The sequence below is a fragment of the Zootoca vivipara genome, chromosome 6 (genome assembly GCF_965207765.1).
Source record: "Zootoca vivipara chromosome 6, rZooViv2.hap1.1, whole genome shotgun sequence".
NCBI lineage: Eukaryota > Metazoa > Chordata > Lepidosauria > Squamata > Lacertidae > Zootoca > Zootoca vivipara.
In genome coordinates, this window is record NC_142589.1 from 37,558,629 (window position 1) to 37,571,869 (window position 13,241).

The 13,241-nt window shown below is 42.0% G+C and overlaps 1 protein-coding gene across 4 annotated transcripts in view; it reads right to left on the bottom strand.

The window, feature by feature from the left end:
* ZC3H18 (zinc finger CCCH-type containing 18) overlaps positions 1-13,241 on the bottom strand; it is a 53,435-nt gene that overhangs the window by 18,185 nt on the left and 22,009 nt on the right. For all 4 annotated transcript variants that reach the window (XM_035117957.3, XM_035117956.3, XM_088671970.1 and 1 more), the window contains exons 9-10: positions 12,599-12,870; positions 120-320 (exon numbers count right to left, since the gene is read on the bottom strand). In XM_035117957.3, coding sequence (XP_034973848.2) covers positions 120-320; positions 12,599-12,870 — 473 coding nt within the window. The remainder of the gene's footprint in view (positions 1-119; positions 321-12,598; positions 12,871-13,241) is intronic.

Below are 13,241 nucleotides of genomic sequence, written 5' to 3' on the forward strand. Positions count from 1 at the left end.
TGCTCCTCCCACCAGCAGCATTGCTCTTTCTGCTAGGACTGAGTCCTAGGAGACATCTGGAGTGATACTGATTGTAAGAAATCCCCTTGCATCAGTTGCTGCCCATCTCGGGTTCACACCTTGATGAACCTGAGCCGGAGGCTGAAGAGGCAGAGGTTTTCCGGCGCCTGCGAGCACGGCTGGGTGAAGCAGACAGCCCATGCTTCTTTTTGGGGGATTTTGATCGGCGCCAAGGGTCCTTCCACTCATCTGCTCTCTTGGACTGAGAAGGGGTGGTCGTAGTCGCCTCTTTCTCCTTCTTTGGTGGCTCAGGTTGGCGGCTGGAAAATGAATAAAAAATGTAGTATGTAGTTAGCTGGAGAGAAGGCTCTCTCTTGGGCCATCCAGTGACCTGGGTCCCCCCACCCCCAGTTCTTGGAATGCAACCAAATGCAAAACATGGCTATATACAAGGGCCAAACTGCATCTATTTTATAACTTGCGTTTCTGAAGATCAAATCAGCTTACAAAAATACAAACAAAAGTCACAAAGACACCACTAAAAACCAAAAGCAATTAATACAACATTAAAAACAATAAAACATAAAAGCAGCCATTTAAAAAAAAACCCATTAAAAACATCAATTCCTTAAAAGTACCGTATTTTCCCATCCATACGATGCCCCCTATTTTTGGGGACTCTGTTTTAAGAAAACGGGGTGGTGGGGGTGGTAGATACTATCCATGTATAAGACGAGCCCAGATTTTGAACATTATTTTAGAGTAAAAAAAAATACAGTGGTACCTCTACTTACGAATTTAATGCATTCCGAATGCACATTTGTAAGTCGAAAAAAATTGTAAGTCGAATCCCATAGGAATGCATTGGGAGAAACAATCCATAAGTCCCTATCTAAAAATTCGTAAGTAGAAAAAATCCTATCTAAACCGCATCCAAGATGGCGGACAGAGCTCCAGTCGTAAGTAGAAACATTCGTAAGTAGAGTTATTCGTAAGTAGAGGTACCATTGTAGTCTTATACATGGAAAAGTACGGTAATTAAAACACTGAAAGCCTGTTGATATAGAAACATCCTCAATAGGCATCCTGAAAGATCACCATTGGGAGTTGCAGTCCATAGTTTGGGTGCAATTACCAAGAAAGGCCCATCTATTGTACCGGACCAAGTGATCAAAGGTGAGTTGGAGTTTAAAGGTTGGGCAGCTTCAGATGTACAAAGGCAATCCTTAAGGTAGCCTTTAAAGCCCTGAACAGTCTAGGACCAGTTTAATACCAGTTCTTTAAACTGAGCCTGGAAACAAATTTACAACCAATTGTACCAATGATTAAAAGGCAACCTACAGATATCTTAAAATAAATATAAATAAACATTTTTTAAAGGCAGCCCCATGTAAACAGCATTGTAGTGGTTGACCCAGCAAAGTAACCAGGGTAGGGATAGCCAACGAAGAGACCACAAGATGTTTTGGACTACAATTCCCATCAGCCTGAGTGGACATGGCCAACGGTCAGAGATAGCTGGTGCCAAGAAACGTCTGGAAGTGAATGTGTTGGCTACCCCTGAACTATAAATTCAAACTAGAATATCTCCAATTGACAATGCAGGGGTGCAACCTGTCCTTTAGCTGAAACAAGCGATATAGAGGTGTCCCAACTGCCCCGCCCTGCCTGCTCTGAACAGGCAGTCCACTTGTTGCAGAGGTAGGAGATTCAGGGCAGCAGTAGTGGTGATGATGAAGAGTAGCTCTGTACAGGGTGGCCCAATCCACTCTCATTTCTCAGAGCTATGGCAGCAGCACTTTTCCGCCAGTGATCTACCACCTCAGTGTACCACCTATCTGACCCAGCAGTGGCAGGCACAAGCCCTAGACATTGGAGATGCCAAACTATGGTCCATGGCATGTCTGTGGTTTCATGGGGAAGATGGGAGATAGCACATCCATCGCATTAAGTATTCACGTGGACTTAAAAGTGTGTTTTTATTGCTTCTTTTATTCCTTGGATTGCATTTTATTATATGACAATTTGAATTCTATGGAAGCAAATTCTATGGAATTCAAATTGTAAAACAATATATAAGGGGGGGGGGAGCAATTAAAAAGCAACTAGCGCAGAATGCTTCCATTGCCACAACAGGCAGAAAAATCATTAAAGGGTCTGCCAAGACCCCCAGCAATTGTCAAGCGGAAAGTGGGAACTAAGGTTTTAGAATCACTGTTCTAGAATATTAAAGAGTTTCCTGCAAAGGCATTTGGAGGTGAAGATGACAACACAAAAGCACAAAATGCAGAAGAAAATGTATTACACTTATCCAGGGTGCTTTTTATTACTTGAGCTTTTCAGAGGAAATCAACAGATCAAATCACTTTATTGTTTACTTAATACTGCAGAACCTTTTTACTCTTTTGCTTTCGATAAGGCAACAAAAACCCATTGCAGCTACATCACCCATATAGGACTAGATCTGAAAGGGAAAGCGTCCTTTTCAGGTGGGGAGAAAGTCAACATGATGGTATGACTCTCAAAGATGGAGATCTGTTGGGTGGGGTGGTGGTGGTGGGAATCATTGTGGAATAGGGATATAAAATTTACAGCATGCTATAGTTTAAGAGAAAATTATATGAAAATGATATATTGATGGTATCTAACACCAGGCAAACTGGCATAAATGTGTAAAACTAAATCAAATAAGTGTTGGAAATGTAAAGAGAAAGAAGATTCTTTTTATCATATGTGGTGGTCTTGTAGTACGGTTAAGGCTTACTGGGAAATGATATACAATGAAATGAAAAGGATGTTTGAAATAACGTTGTAAAAAGACCAGAAGCCTTTCTTCTGGGAATTATAGGGATGGAACTACCTAAATTGTATAGAAATTTATTCATGTATGTGACTACAGTGGCAAGAACGTTACATGCCCAAAAATGGAAAGAAGCAGTCCCAGCAAAGCATGGATACAAAAACTAAGGAACCACAGAAAGAGGAGGAAGGAAGTCAAGCTTTAAAATGTCAAAATGAATGTAAAATCAGTGAAATGTATATATCTGAAAAGTATAAATAAATATTTTTTAAAAGGGAATCATTCTGTCACCTGGTCAGGGAATTTGGACTTTGCTTGCTGAAGACTGAACAACCCAAGGTGAGGGCATGGGGAGAGAAGGAAGTAAGCATAAATGGCAATCAATAGATAATGACACTAAACTCTATGAAGTTTGGTACTTCCCCACATAGCATCTACAATTAAACAATTCCAAGCTCAGATTTTCCAACTTTCTGCCCTAGCCAGTATCATCTTTGCAATCATGGGTGCTACACATGCTGTGTCACCTGCAAGTCCAGATCCCAGGGTGCAGTTTCAAAACCGGTATCGTGCAATCCACAGATTCCAGTTACAAATATCAAGATTCCCACCCTCATTGAAGCTAAGGAAAGCCTGAAAGCATGTGTTCGACATCCTAGAAGGGCTTGCAAAACAGAAGGGGACTGGAATTGCAGTTGTTTAGCAGTGTTGCCAGTTGTGCTAGCTGAATGGCTTGAAGAAAAGAAGGTGCCAGAAACTAGTAATGGCTCTTGGGGCTGGTTGCGCAACAGACTGCAGGGGTCCCGATACTTCCTGCTGCGCAACAAGGTGCTGCTAGCGCAACTGTTGCGCTGCATTTCATACTGTGCAACCTTTATTTTCGTTCTTGCGCTGGTGGTCAGGGAATGTTGAATCTGGACCTAATTGCTTTCTATAGAATATTGGTCGTTTTCGAGTGGCTTCCATTGATTTCTTTTTTTCTTTATCTTCCTGGTCCTAGCAACAATCTAAACAGTATCTTCCTATACCTAAGCTCTTGCTTATTGTGAGGAAACCCAGGCTTCTTTGTACTTGGCTTTCTGCGTTGTTGTTTTTATTGCAGGGATTCTTATGATTTTAACCAAAGTCAAGAGGCAATGCATACCTGCCCCAGGGCCCAGTGCTTCCTAGAGCGTCACCCAGAAATGTAAAGTCTGAAATAGATGGTTGTTCATTGCAGGAAAAAAAAATCAGAAATACTCAGTCGGGGCACCAATTTTTGGGGCTTGGTCTCTGATTGCTAGGAAATTTGTTTAGCCATGCCAAGTTCCCGTTAGAAGGGAAATCACAGCATAATTCAACACACCGGTTTGCTGCGAACAAATCATTCTCTGCTTTGTTTAGACAGGTTGTTTCGTTTTAGGAGGAAATCAAGAATATTAAATGTGGACCTCTGCCAGGGCACTGAATTTGAGGGGGGTAAAAAAAAATCCCTTGGAATGTTTAATGCAAATGATCACGCAACCTTGTTGTGCAGCCTGGAGAATTATCTTCTGCTCAGAGAAAGTTAACTTTCCCCCCTTACTTCCCCTTCTTCTATACATGACATAAGCAAGCATATTTCACTGATGATCCAATCATATCAAGCAGGAAAACTCAAAGACCAAATGGTCATTGAAGAGCATCAATGACATCATTGCAACTCTGAAAATCCATCTAGCAAGGAAGTTTTTTTATTAAAAAAAACAAAACAAAAACAAAATACTTTTTTTTTAAAGAAAGGTGTCACTCTGACATCACTGTAAATTTCCCAGGATTGACAAGAGGAAATGAAAAGGCCTGGAAGTGGTTACTCAACTGCCACCAGATACAGCAGGTTAAGCTGAACAGAAACACATGCCTGTTTGAATGACAAAAATTGCACATCTACTTAGAAGGAAGTCCAACCAAGTTCAGTGACTTATTCCAAGGTACGTGCATATAGGACTGCAGCCTGAACAAGTTTCAGAAGTTTGATGCTTGTGATGCTTACAAAAACACATTACTATTCCTAAAAATGTGAACAATTCACTGGACGGTTCTCTCTGGCTTTCATTCAGGAACATCAGGGTCTGTCTACAATTACATTAAAAAACCAACAACAACTGAACCCAAAGCATCCAAAAACCGCTTTTAAAGGCGCTTGTGCCAAGCAGATTGCTGGCCAAGTCGGAAGCATCAACAGTATCATCGTTTCTCTGACCAGCTGACAACATTTGACTGGTAAACTGAACTGGGTGCCAACCCTAACTAATTCACTCACAAGGGCAAATAATTCTACTATCATTATAGCTCCAACTTAATTCTTCACACTGACTTATTGCAATATTGGAGCTGTCAATCTAAAAGGCTCCTTTTCTATTCTTTCTTTCCTGCGGCTTTATGAATGGCTTTTGACAAGCTCCTTGCTTTCAAAAACAGCTTGTCCACATGCAGCATGATGGCCTCCTGTCTGAAAATGGGAGCCCAAAGCAGACCCCCTGCATGGATCTTGGAATCATGGCGCATTGGTGCAAAGTGTCCCTCTTGAAACTGTAAGAGGTGGTGTAGTGGTTAAGAGCAATGAACTCGTAATCTGGTGAACCGGGTTCGATTCCCAGCTCCTCCACATGCAGCTGCTGGGTGACCTTGGGCTAGTTACACTTCTCTGAAGTCTCTCAGCCTCACTCACCTCACAGAGTGTTAGTTGTAGGGGAGGAAGGGAAAGGAGATTGTTATCCGCTTTGAGACTCCTTAGGGTAGTGATAAAGCGGGGTATCAAATCCAAACTCTTCTTCTTCTTCTTGGTGGAAATCGCTGATCTACAGCTTGGTGAAATGTTGCAATGACAGATGGTAGAGGAAGATGCGTTGCTGTATGGACCTTCTCATGAAATGAGTGGGGAAGCTCCAGCAAGTAAGAGGACTCTGCATATGTGCCTGGAGCTCATGTGATAATCATGAGGGTGGAGGAGGCACAGGACAATGGCCCATCAAGTGCAACATTCTGTTATTATGGTGGCCAACCAGATGTCCTCTTGGGAAGCCAGAAAGCAGGACCTGAGTGCAAAAGCAGGGTTCTCCCCACTTATGATATCCCCAACCTCATAGTACTTATGGGGAAAGAAGAAAAGGGCAAACACTTGAATCCAACTAAGTTTTACTGCGAGTAGGTCTACTGAAATCAAGGAACCTGTTAATTAGGCCCATTTGTTTCAATGGGTCTACTCTGAGTAGATTCAACGCTTAAATTTTATCCTATATACAGAAGCATCATGTAAAATCTTTAGATTAATCTCAGACTTGCTCACTGTTTGGGTGCGTCTTGGCTAATACACCAAGCTGTACTTTCATCCTTTGATTTATGCTGACAGCGCAGCCATAATTAAAAGCTTTTAATTGAGAATGAGGTTTTCACATACATTCTATTTAGCATGATTTTTGAGTTAGATATTGTGCTGCATTTTCATCCTGCTACTTGCCCTGGGGACTATGAAACCAACATTATTTTTTTGGGGGGGAGGGAGAAGGAGCAGCAGTACGCACATTGTGCTGCTTTATGCAAATGAGTATATTTGCATATACTTCCGAAAACCTGGATTCTTTGGGCTCAGAACCTTGAACAGCTCAAATGGGATTTCAAGCAGTTATTCAGAGTCAGCTGCAACCCTTGTGCAATATATGAAGAAAAAGACGGTTACTCACTATAGCCTCATATTTCCGGTAGGTTAGGGATATTTCTTAGCATCATTGCAAGGAAGAAAACTGGACCATCAAAGGCAGCAAATGTGACTAAGCATTTAGATTTTCTTGGACATTTTGCAACCAACTTCAAAGCTGCCACACTTGAATGTTTCTAAAGGGAGCGTCAAGAGGCTGAGCTGGAATCCATTTGCAAATTTGACACTATCAGACTGCTGCTCAACTGGGCGTGGCTTGAACACTACAGAAAGTAATTGTCCCTCACTGGGTGTTTATTCATCCTGCATGGATAGTTTGTCACCAGCTTGGAGTGGGCCACACCCACTCTGAATGGGTCTCTTAGTCTTTTGATGTGGTTGTCGTTTTTTCATCCATACTCTGCAAAGTTCTCTCTCTTACTACATTGCCTGCTGGCAGAAAACATTTTTTTCCCACTCCTGCTTCCTCCTGCCCTTACGGCATATACATCTACCCACTCAGATGACTACATCTTGCATCGGACAGCAAGCGCTTAAACCACAATCAACTTAGTCCTCAGGGATAGGGGAACCTGCAGCCCTCCAAATGTTGTAGGATGCCAACAGCCCCAGTCAGCAGGGCCTACGGTCAAGGATGATGGAACCTGTAGTCCAACAACATCTGGAGAGCTGCAGGCTCCCCATCCCTCCTTGGGGAGAGAGACTGTTGTTTTATGGCAACAGGCTATTGTGGCTAACCCTGTGGAATACATAAGAACAGGTGGCAATTTATTGTTTGGCTCATTTGCCCCATTGCTAACCTAAAAAGAGTGTGTGTATGTGCGTGCGTGTGTTTGTGCGTGTGTGTCTAAATGGGTTTCTGGTCAGTTTTGAAGAATCCTTGATTTAACTAAGATTATCTTCAAATAAACCTAATGTGACCAGAACAGAATTACCTTTGATCTCTTCCCTACTGGATTCAATTTGAATTGAATAGCAAATACTGGTGGGTTATTTTGTTTTTAACTTTCTTTAGCCTGAGTCACCTTAATAAGTTGGCAGCTTTCCCATTGACTGAGTGAGAAATGTTCATTTACGCTTTTAACTCCTCCTCCTCCTGCAGCTCTTGCCAACTCCGTTTGGTGTTAGAGAGGGAAAGAATTCCCTCAGGGACTAGGTTGGAATCCATTTAGATGAAATCACAGCGAGCATGAACAATACCAAGAAGCAATATCCTCTGCATGGTGAAACAGCCACATTGCAGTACAATATTTCCGGGCACCAACTTGTTCTCAAGTTCAGTTTTTGGAACCAGATACAAAAGGCAAAAGGAGCAAGAAAAGTCCTGTTACTTATCACATTAGTATCTCACTCTTCCTCCAGGAAAAGGGGTGGGGGAAGGATTTGGCATTATATTCACAGCTATCCTAGAAGGTAGGTTGGGCTCAGGGATAGTCACTTGCACAAGGCGGCAGCAGTGAGCAGCAAAGGAACATAGGAAGCTGCCTTAGATAGAAACAGATCCACTGACCCTTCTAGCCCAGTATTGTCTACACAGACAGGGAGCCTCTTGCAGCCCTACGTGGAGATGCCAGGGACTTACTGCATTCAAGGTAGATGCTACGCCCTTCTCCAGCATGCCTGAGAGGAGTTGAAACAAGCCCCACTTCCCAACCCAGAATGTGCAAGCGAGAAAACAGAGCAAGTAGGCCCTTTGCAAGAGGAAGAAACAAATATAAATGATCAGTATCTATGATATCTACACTGCTAGGAGTTCTGCTACGAGTGAAAAGTGCTTTATAACAAGATGGTTCTTCAGGCTACACTTGTTCAGATCATATGGTCCACCTAGCCCATATATACTAAGCTATAGTTCCTCCCAGATGGTATGTCCCTTCCCTTACCCATGGACTGGGAGAGCCCCCCCCCGGCAGTAGCGGGGTGGGGGGGTGGGGCTTGAAGCAACAGCTGCACAAGTGAAAAGGTCCCCTTTTGTTGGCTGGTACCACTCAGAAAGGACCACATATGACTTCCTTTATTCCAGTTATAAAAAACATCAAATATATATTTAACTGGTTAAAATGCATTTTTGGAAGGCATGTATTTTTTTTTAAACACCAGGCCTATGCAATCACTTTTTGTTCTGCTCTTGTAATTTTAAGACATCCCGCAAGGAATGTTAGTTCAAAACAAAAATCTCTGTTATACAGAAACACTCGTTATCTGGAAGCTGCCACCCGCATGAGGCTTTTCAGACTTGGAAGCCTCACCAAAGCCACGTGAGCAATTGGGACAGCGTCAGCCCAAAACTACGCAAGAGGCTGAAGTTGCCAAGAGCTGAGCTAGGATTTAATGATTAGGGAAAGCACAGGAGTCTATAAATAAACTCAATTAATGTGAAGATACTCCCCACTGCCAAGGAAAAGGCCGACTAGTTAAACACGAAGAATTCCTAAAGGTGTTACGTATTAAGCAGACCTGCAAATTATTGCCCTTTTCAAGCTATAAATTTATATTTAGAACTCAAGAACTTCTATAATTAGAACTCAACTTCCAAGGAGGAGGAAATGTGGAAGCAAGCAATTTGTTGTTTTGACCATATCATAGTTACACAGGATGTCATATACTGATTAAAGTGGCTAAACCAACAAAATAAATATAAATTGAATCATACTGTGTCAAGAAAAATATGCAATCATAAAAGCGGAAAAAACACATAATAAAATTCTGTTATTCATACAGCAATTTTCATCATAGGTTTGCAGATGTGATTGACATGGTTTTGCTGACAGAAAGATAGGAAGTGTGGCGTAGCAATTAGAAGTGCTGGACTAGTAGCTGAAAGATCAGAGTTCAAATCTCCACTCAATGGGTGACTATGGGCCAGTCACTGCCTCTCAGCCTAACCTATCTCAGAGAGTTATTGTGGGGATTAAAGGAGGAGGGGGAGAACTGGGGACACCACCTTGAACTTCTGGGAGAAAAGGTGGGACATAAATGTAATAAAACAAATAATAAATAAAATCCTTGCACATTGTCAGTTGAGATGTTGCCACCTAAACAGCTTCCACCCAGAGTGACATGGTGGATATATCCCTTGGATACCCATAAAACTGATGATCATTGTGCTTCAAAAAGCACTCAAAACCTCTCTCCAAATTCAGCTGAGCCATAATGAGGAAACAGAATGAGATGACGTTGGTCCAATTAAGGGCAAGTGTGGAAAAGGAGCCTCCGAATGTTTCAGAAAGAAAAGAATGCATTCTTCTTGCAATAGGGAACCTGGTCTGCATTCTTTATAGCAGTGTTGGTGAGCCGGGGAAACCTAGCTTTTAGCAACCTGTGAACATTTCAGTCTTACATCACCCTTACTTCACCCTACTTATTCATCAGCCGGGTGAGTTATATAATGAGCAAGAAGAAGCAGTTGGGACACATCATGCCAGCCTTCCCCAACCTCTGGATGTTTTGGACTACAACTCCCAGCAGCCCCAGCCAGCATGGCGGCATGCATTCTGGGGCTGATGGGAGTTGGGAAAGGCTGCATTTTGCTATCTATATTAACTAAAGACTCAAGGAAAGGAAAGTTGAAGCTGGCGTTTAGACTCAAGGCTGAGAACTCTAGGGAACAAAGGTTATACGTTGGGGGCAGGTTTTGTGACCTGGGCCCCATTCTCATGCCCAGTGTGGGGAAAAATAACTGCAAGTTAGGTAAATGAACTGCAGAAAGGGGGAGGGAACTCCTAAAAAAATACTTGCTGGCCAAGTTTAAGAAATAACACCTTCATCAGGGGTGAGAAACATGTGGATCTGCTGATGTTGTTGGATTTGGCCCCCTCCCCAATCTCTGACCATCATTTGCTATGCTGAGTCAGGCTGATGGGAGTCCAATAACATCTGGAGGGTTACAAGTTCCCCAAACTGGGTCTTCAGCCAGAGGCCACTATGCAAGGAGTGCCCTCTTTTGGATGAGGAACAGGCCTTTCCCTTTGCCTCCTCTCCCACCACCCCTTATTCTGCTGAGGGCTGCAGACATACCAAATCAGGCATAGGCAACCTTGGCTCTCCAGATGTTATGGAACTACAACTCCCATGATCCCTAGCCAACAGGACCAGTGGTCAGGGATCATGGGAGTTGTAGTTCCAAAACATCTGGAGAGCCAAGGTTGCCTATGCCTGCACCAAATGAACCCCTAACTGAACTCAGTGCCAAAAGGAACCCAAATTCTGTACACAGAATTATGCAAACTACTAACTTTGCATAATGTGGTCTACGTGAAGTTTATTGCCAAGAACTGGAGTGGAAAGAGGAAGAAGCAGGGGTAGAACAGGCAGGGAGAATGAGGCTTACTGGTGTGAGGTGAGAATATTCTCCAGAAACTGTAAATTCTAATGTGAGAAACAGTTTTACATCCCACATTAAAAAAATCTAGTAAATAATAAGTCAAGCTGTGATATTGCCAGTGTAAGTAATGAATAATGATTTTTTTGATGCAGTTACATTACTGGGCGTTGTGTCATTCACCACTGGCAGTTCTGAAATGTGAGCTACAGAAAACATTTTTTTTTTAGTTTTAAAAATGCTATTCATTTAATTTGATGAACATTTGAATTCATATGTATTTCAACTGTATAAGTAATAGGCTTTTTTTCTATTTTGGTGTGACCTTATTCTTAGCAATTCTATACCCTTAGCCATATAGTGTGATTTTTTTATGTGAGGTAGCCTTGATTTAAACAGTTGACATTTCTATATTTTTATTTAGTGCGAGTAACTGGTTTTTGCAGTGCCATTCAATGGTACAAGGTGCCATTTACCAGAGACTGACATACTGAAATATATTATCATATAATGATAATATATTTAATGTTAATGGCTTCTTTTTATATGTATGCATATATGTACTTTTGTTTATGAAGCTGTGTTTTAGTCACCAAAACAGTTATTAAGTGTTAGAGCTATTAGAAGCACAAGATAGCCTATTACTGAATTTACTTGTATCAAACCTTAACATGCCATTTGTATTTTTTGACTTGTCCTATAACATGTATATGTTCTAATGGAAGAATAGAATATGATTTAACTACTGAGTTTCCTTATACCAAACCTTAACATGCCAATTACTGGTGTCATCACCTTAGAATGGTTTAACTTTAACTACAAAACATGTTTTACTTTTTAATTTGATACTTGCAAGTGACAAGTAGGCTTGTGCTTATTTATTTTCACTGTGGTTCCTTTACTAAATCAAAGAGCGTGAATTCACTGCATTTCCCCATTGAATAAAAGTATCTGTACAGTTTTTGGTTGCCTTCTGAACAAGTTTACCCATGAATAAACAGGTATATTAACCAATTATATCATTTTCAATGCATTAAAATGAATATTGTCCTATTTTAAATGAAAACTCTCTAATATTCTCATTAATTGAGAATATTCTCGAGAATATTCTCCAAAAGATTATTCTCGAGAATTTAACATCACTAATGGGGCTAAGTGGTTATTAAGAGCTTGGAAAAAGTAGCCTTATAATGGAGACATGGGAGAGCAGATGGGAGAAGCTCAGTTAGCACCAGACTACCTCTCTAGTAGTTTAAGGTGATTAACAATCAATGTATAAAAGAAACAGAAGTGCCAGTTCATGCATGGAGTCCAAGAGCAAAAAAAGAGGCTTAAACGTAAACAGTAAGAAACCAGATGCTGCTTGTGAACCCAAACCCAAAGCTACTGAGAAAGAAAGCAGAAGCCAAGATGGCTACCATCTCACTTTAAAATAAATAAATAAATGGAGCAGGGAGTCTCTCATGAGGCTCCATTCTGACAGAATTCATATCGTAAAACACATAGCTTACATAGATTCCAGACATTCTACAGTGCAAAATCTTCAAAGAACATGTCTGAATCAAACAGACAACACTTTTTGCTTCTGTTTAATGTGAGAGAATATATTTGCCATCTGATTTCCTTTGCTCTCCCATATAAAAAGCTAACAAAACCAACATGAGAAACAGTTTCCCTTGACATGCTGTCTCATGCCGTTGTAAAACACCAGCTTCTCTGAGTTGCCAGCCAGCAGGGACTAAACCTCCTCACACCCTTCCCTGCCACATCATCAACAGCATGAAAAAAGTATAGCCTGTACCTTGGTGGCTGTGGTGATGATCGCGGTTTTGGCTTCTCTTTCTCCTTCTCCCGCTCTCTCTCTCGGTCCCGGTGCTGCCGGTCCTTCTCGTCTCTTTTGATGCGCTCCCTCTCTCTTTCCCATTCCTCTTTTCTTTTCTGCCGCTCCTTGTCACGCTCCCGTTCTCTCTCGCGCTCCCGCTCCCTCTGCCGCCGCTCCCGTTCACGCTCTCTCTCCCTCTCGCGTTCTCGCTCGCGCTGCCTGTTCTCCCTCTCCCTCTCTCTTTCCCTTTCCTTGTAAAATAATGGTTAAGTTGTATTAGTTTTGACCCACATGTTCATATGATGTTCCTTCAATGATCTAACATGGCATTTAATTCCCCCCCCCACCGCCAACTAGCCACACATGCCGTGATGGAATCCTTGAGATAATCTTTATTCCAATGGTTTCTCACTGCAAGGAGGGCCAGTTCTTGAGTTACTTGAGCAATGTGGTTGTATCCCTCCCTGCATGAAACAAAGAAACCACACAAGAGGCTTCCATGAGCTGGTTGCTCCCCATGTCAGCAGCAAGTACAGATGATTCCATTTCTCAATACGGCCTAGGACCCTAGGACCTACGGGACCGCCTCTCTCCTGGTATGCTCCACGGAGGACCTTAAGGT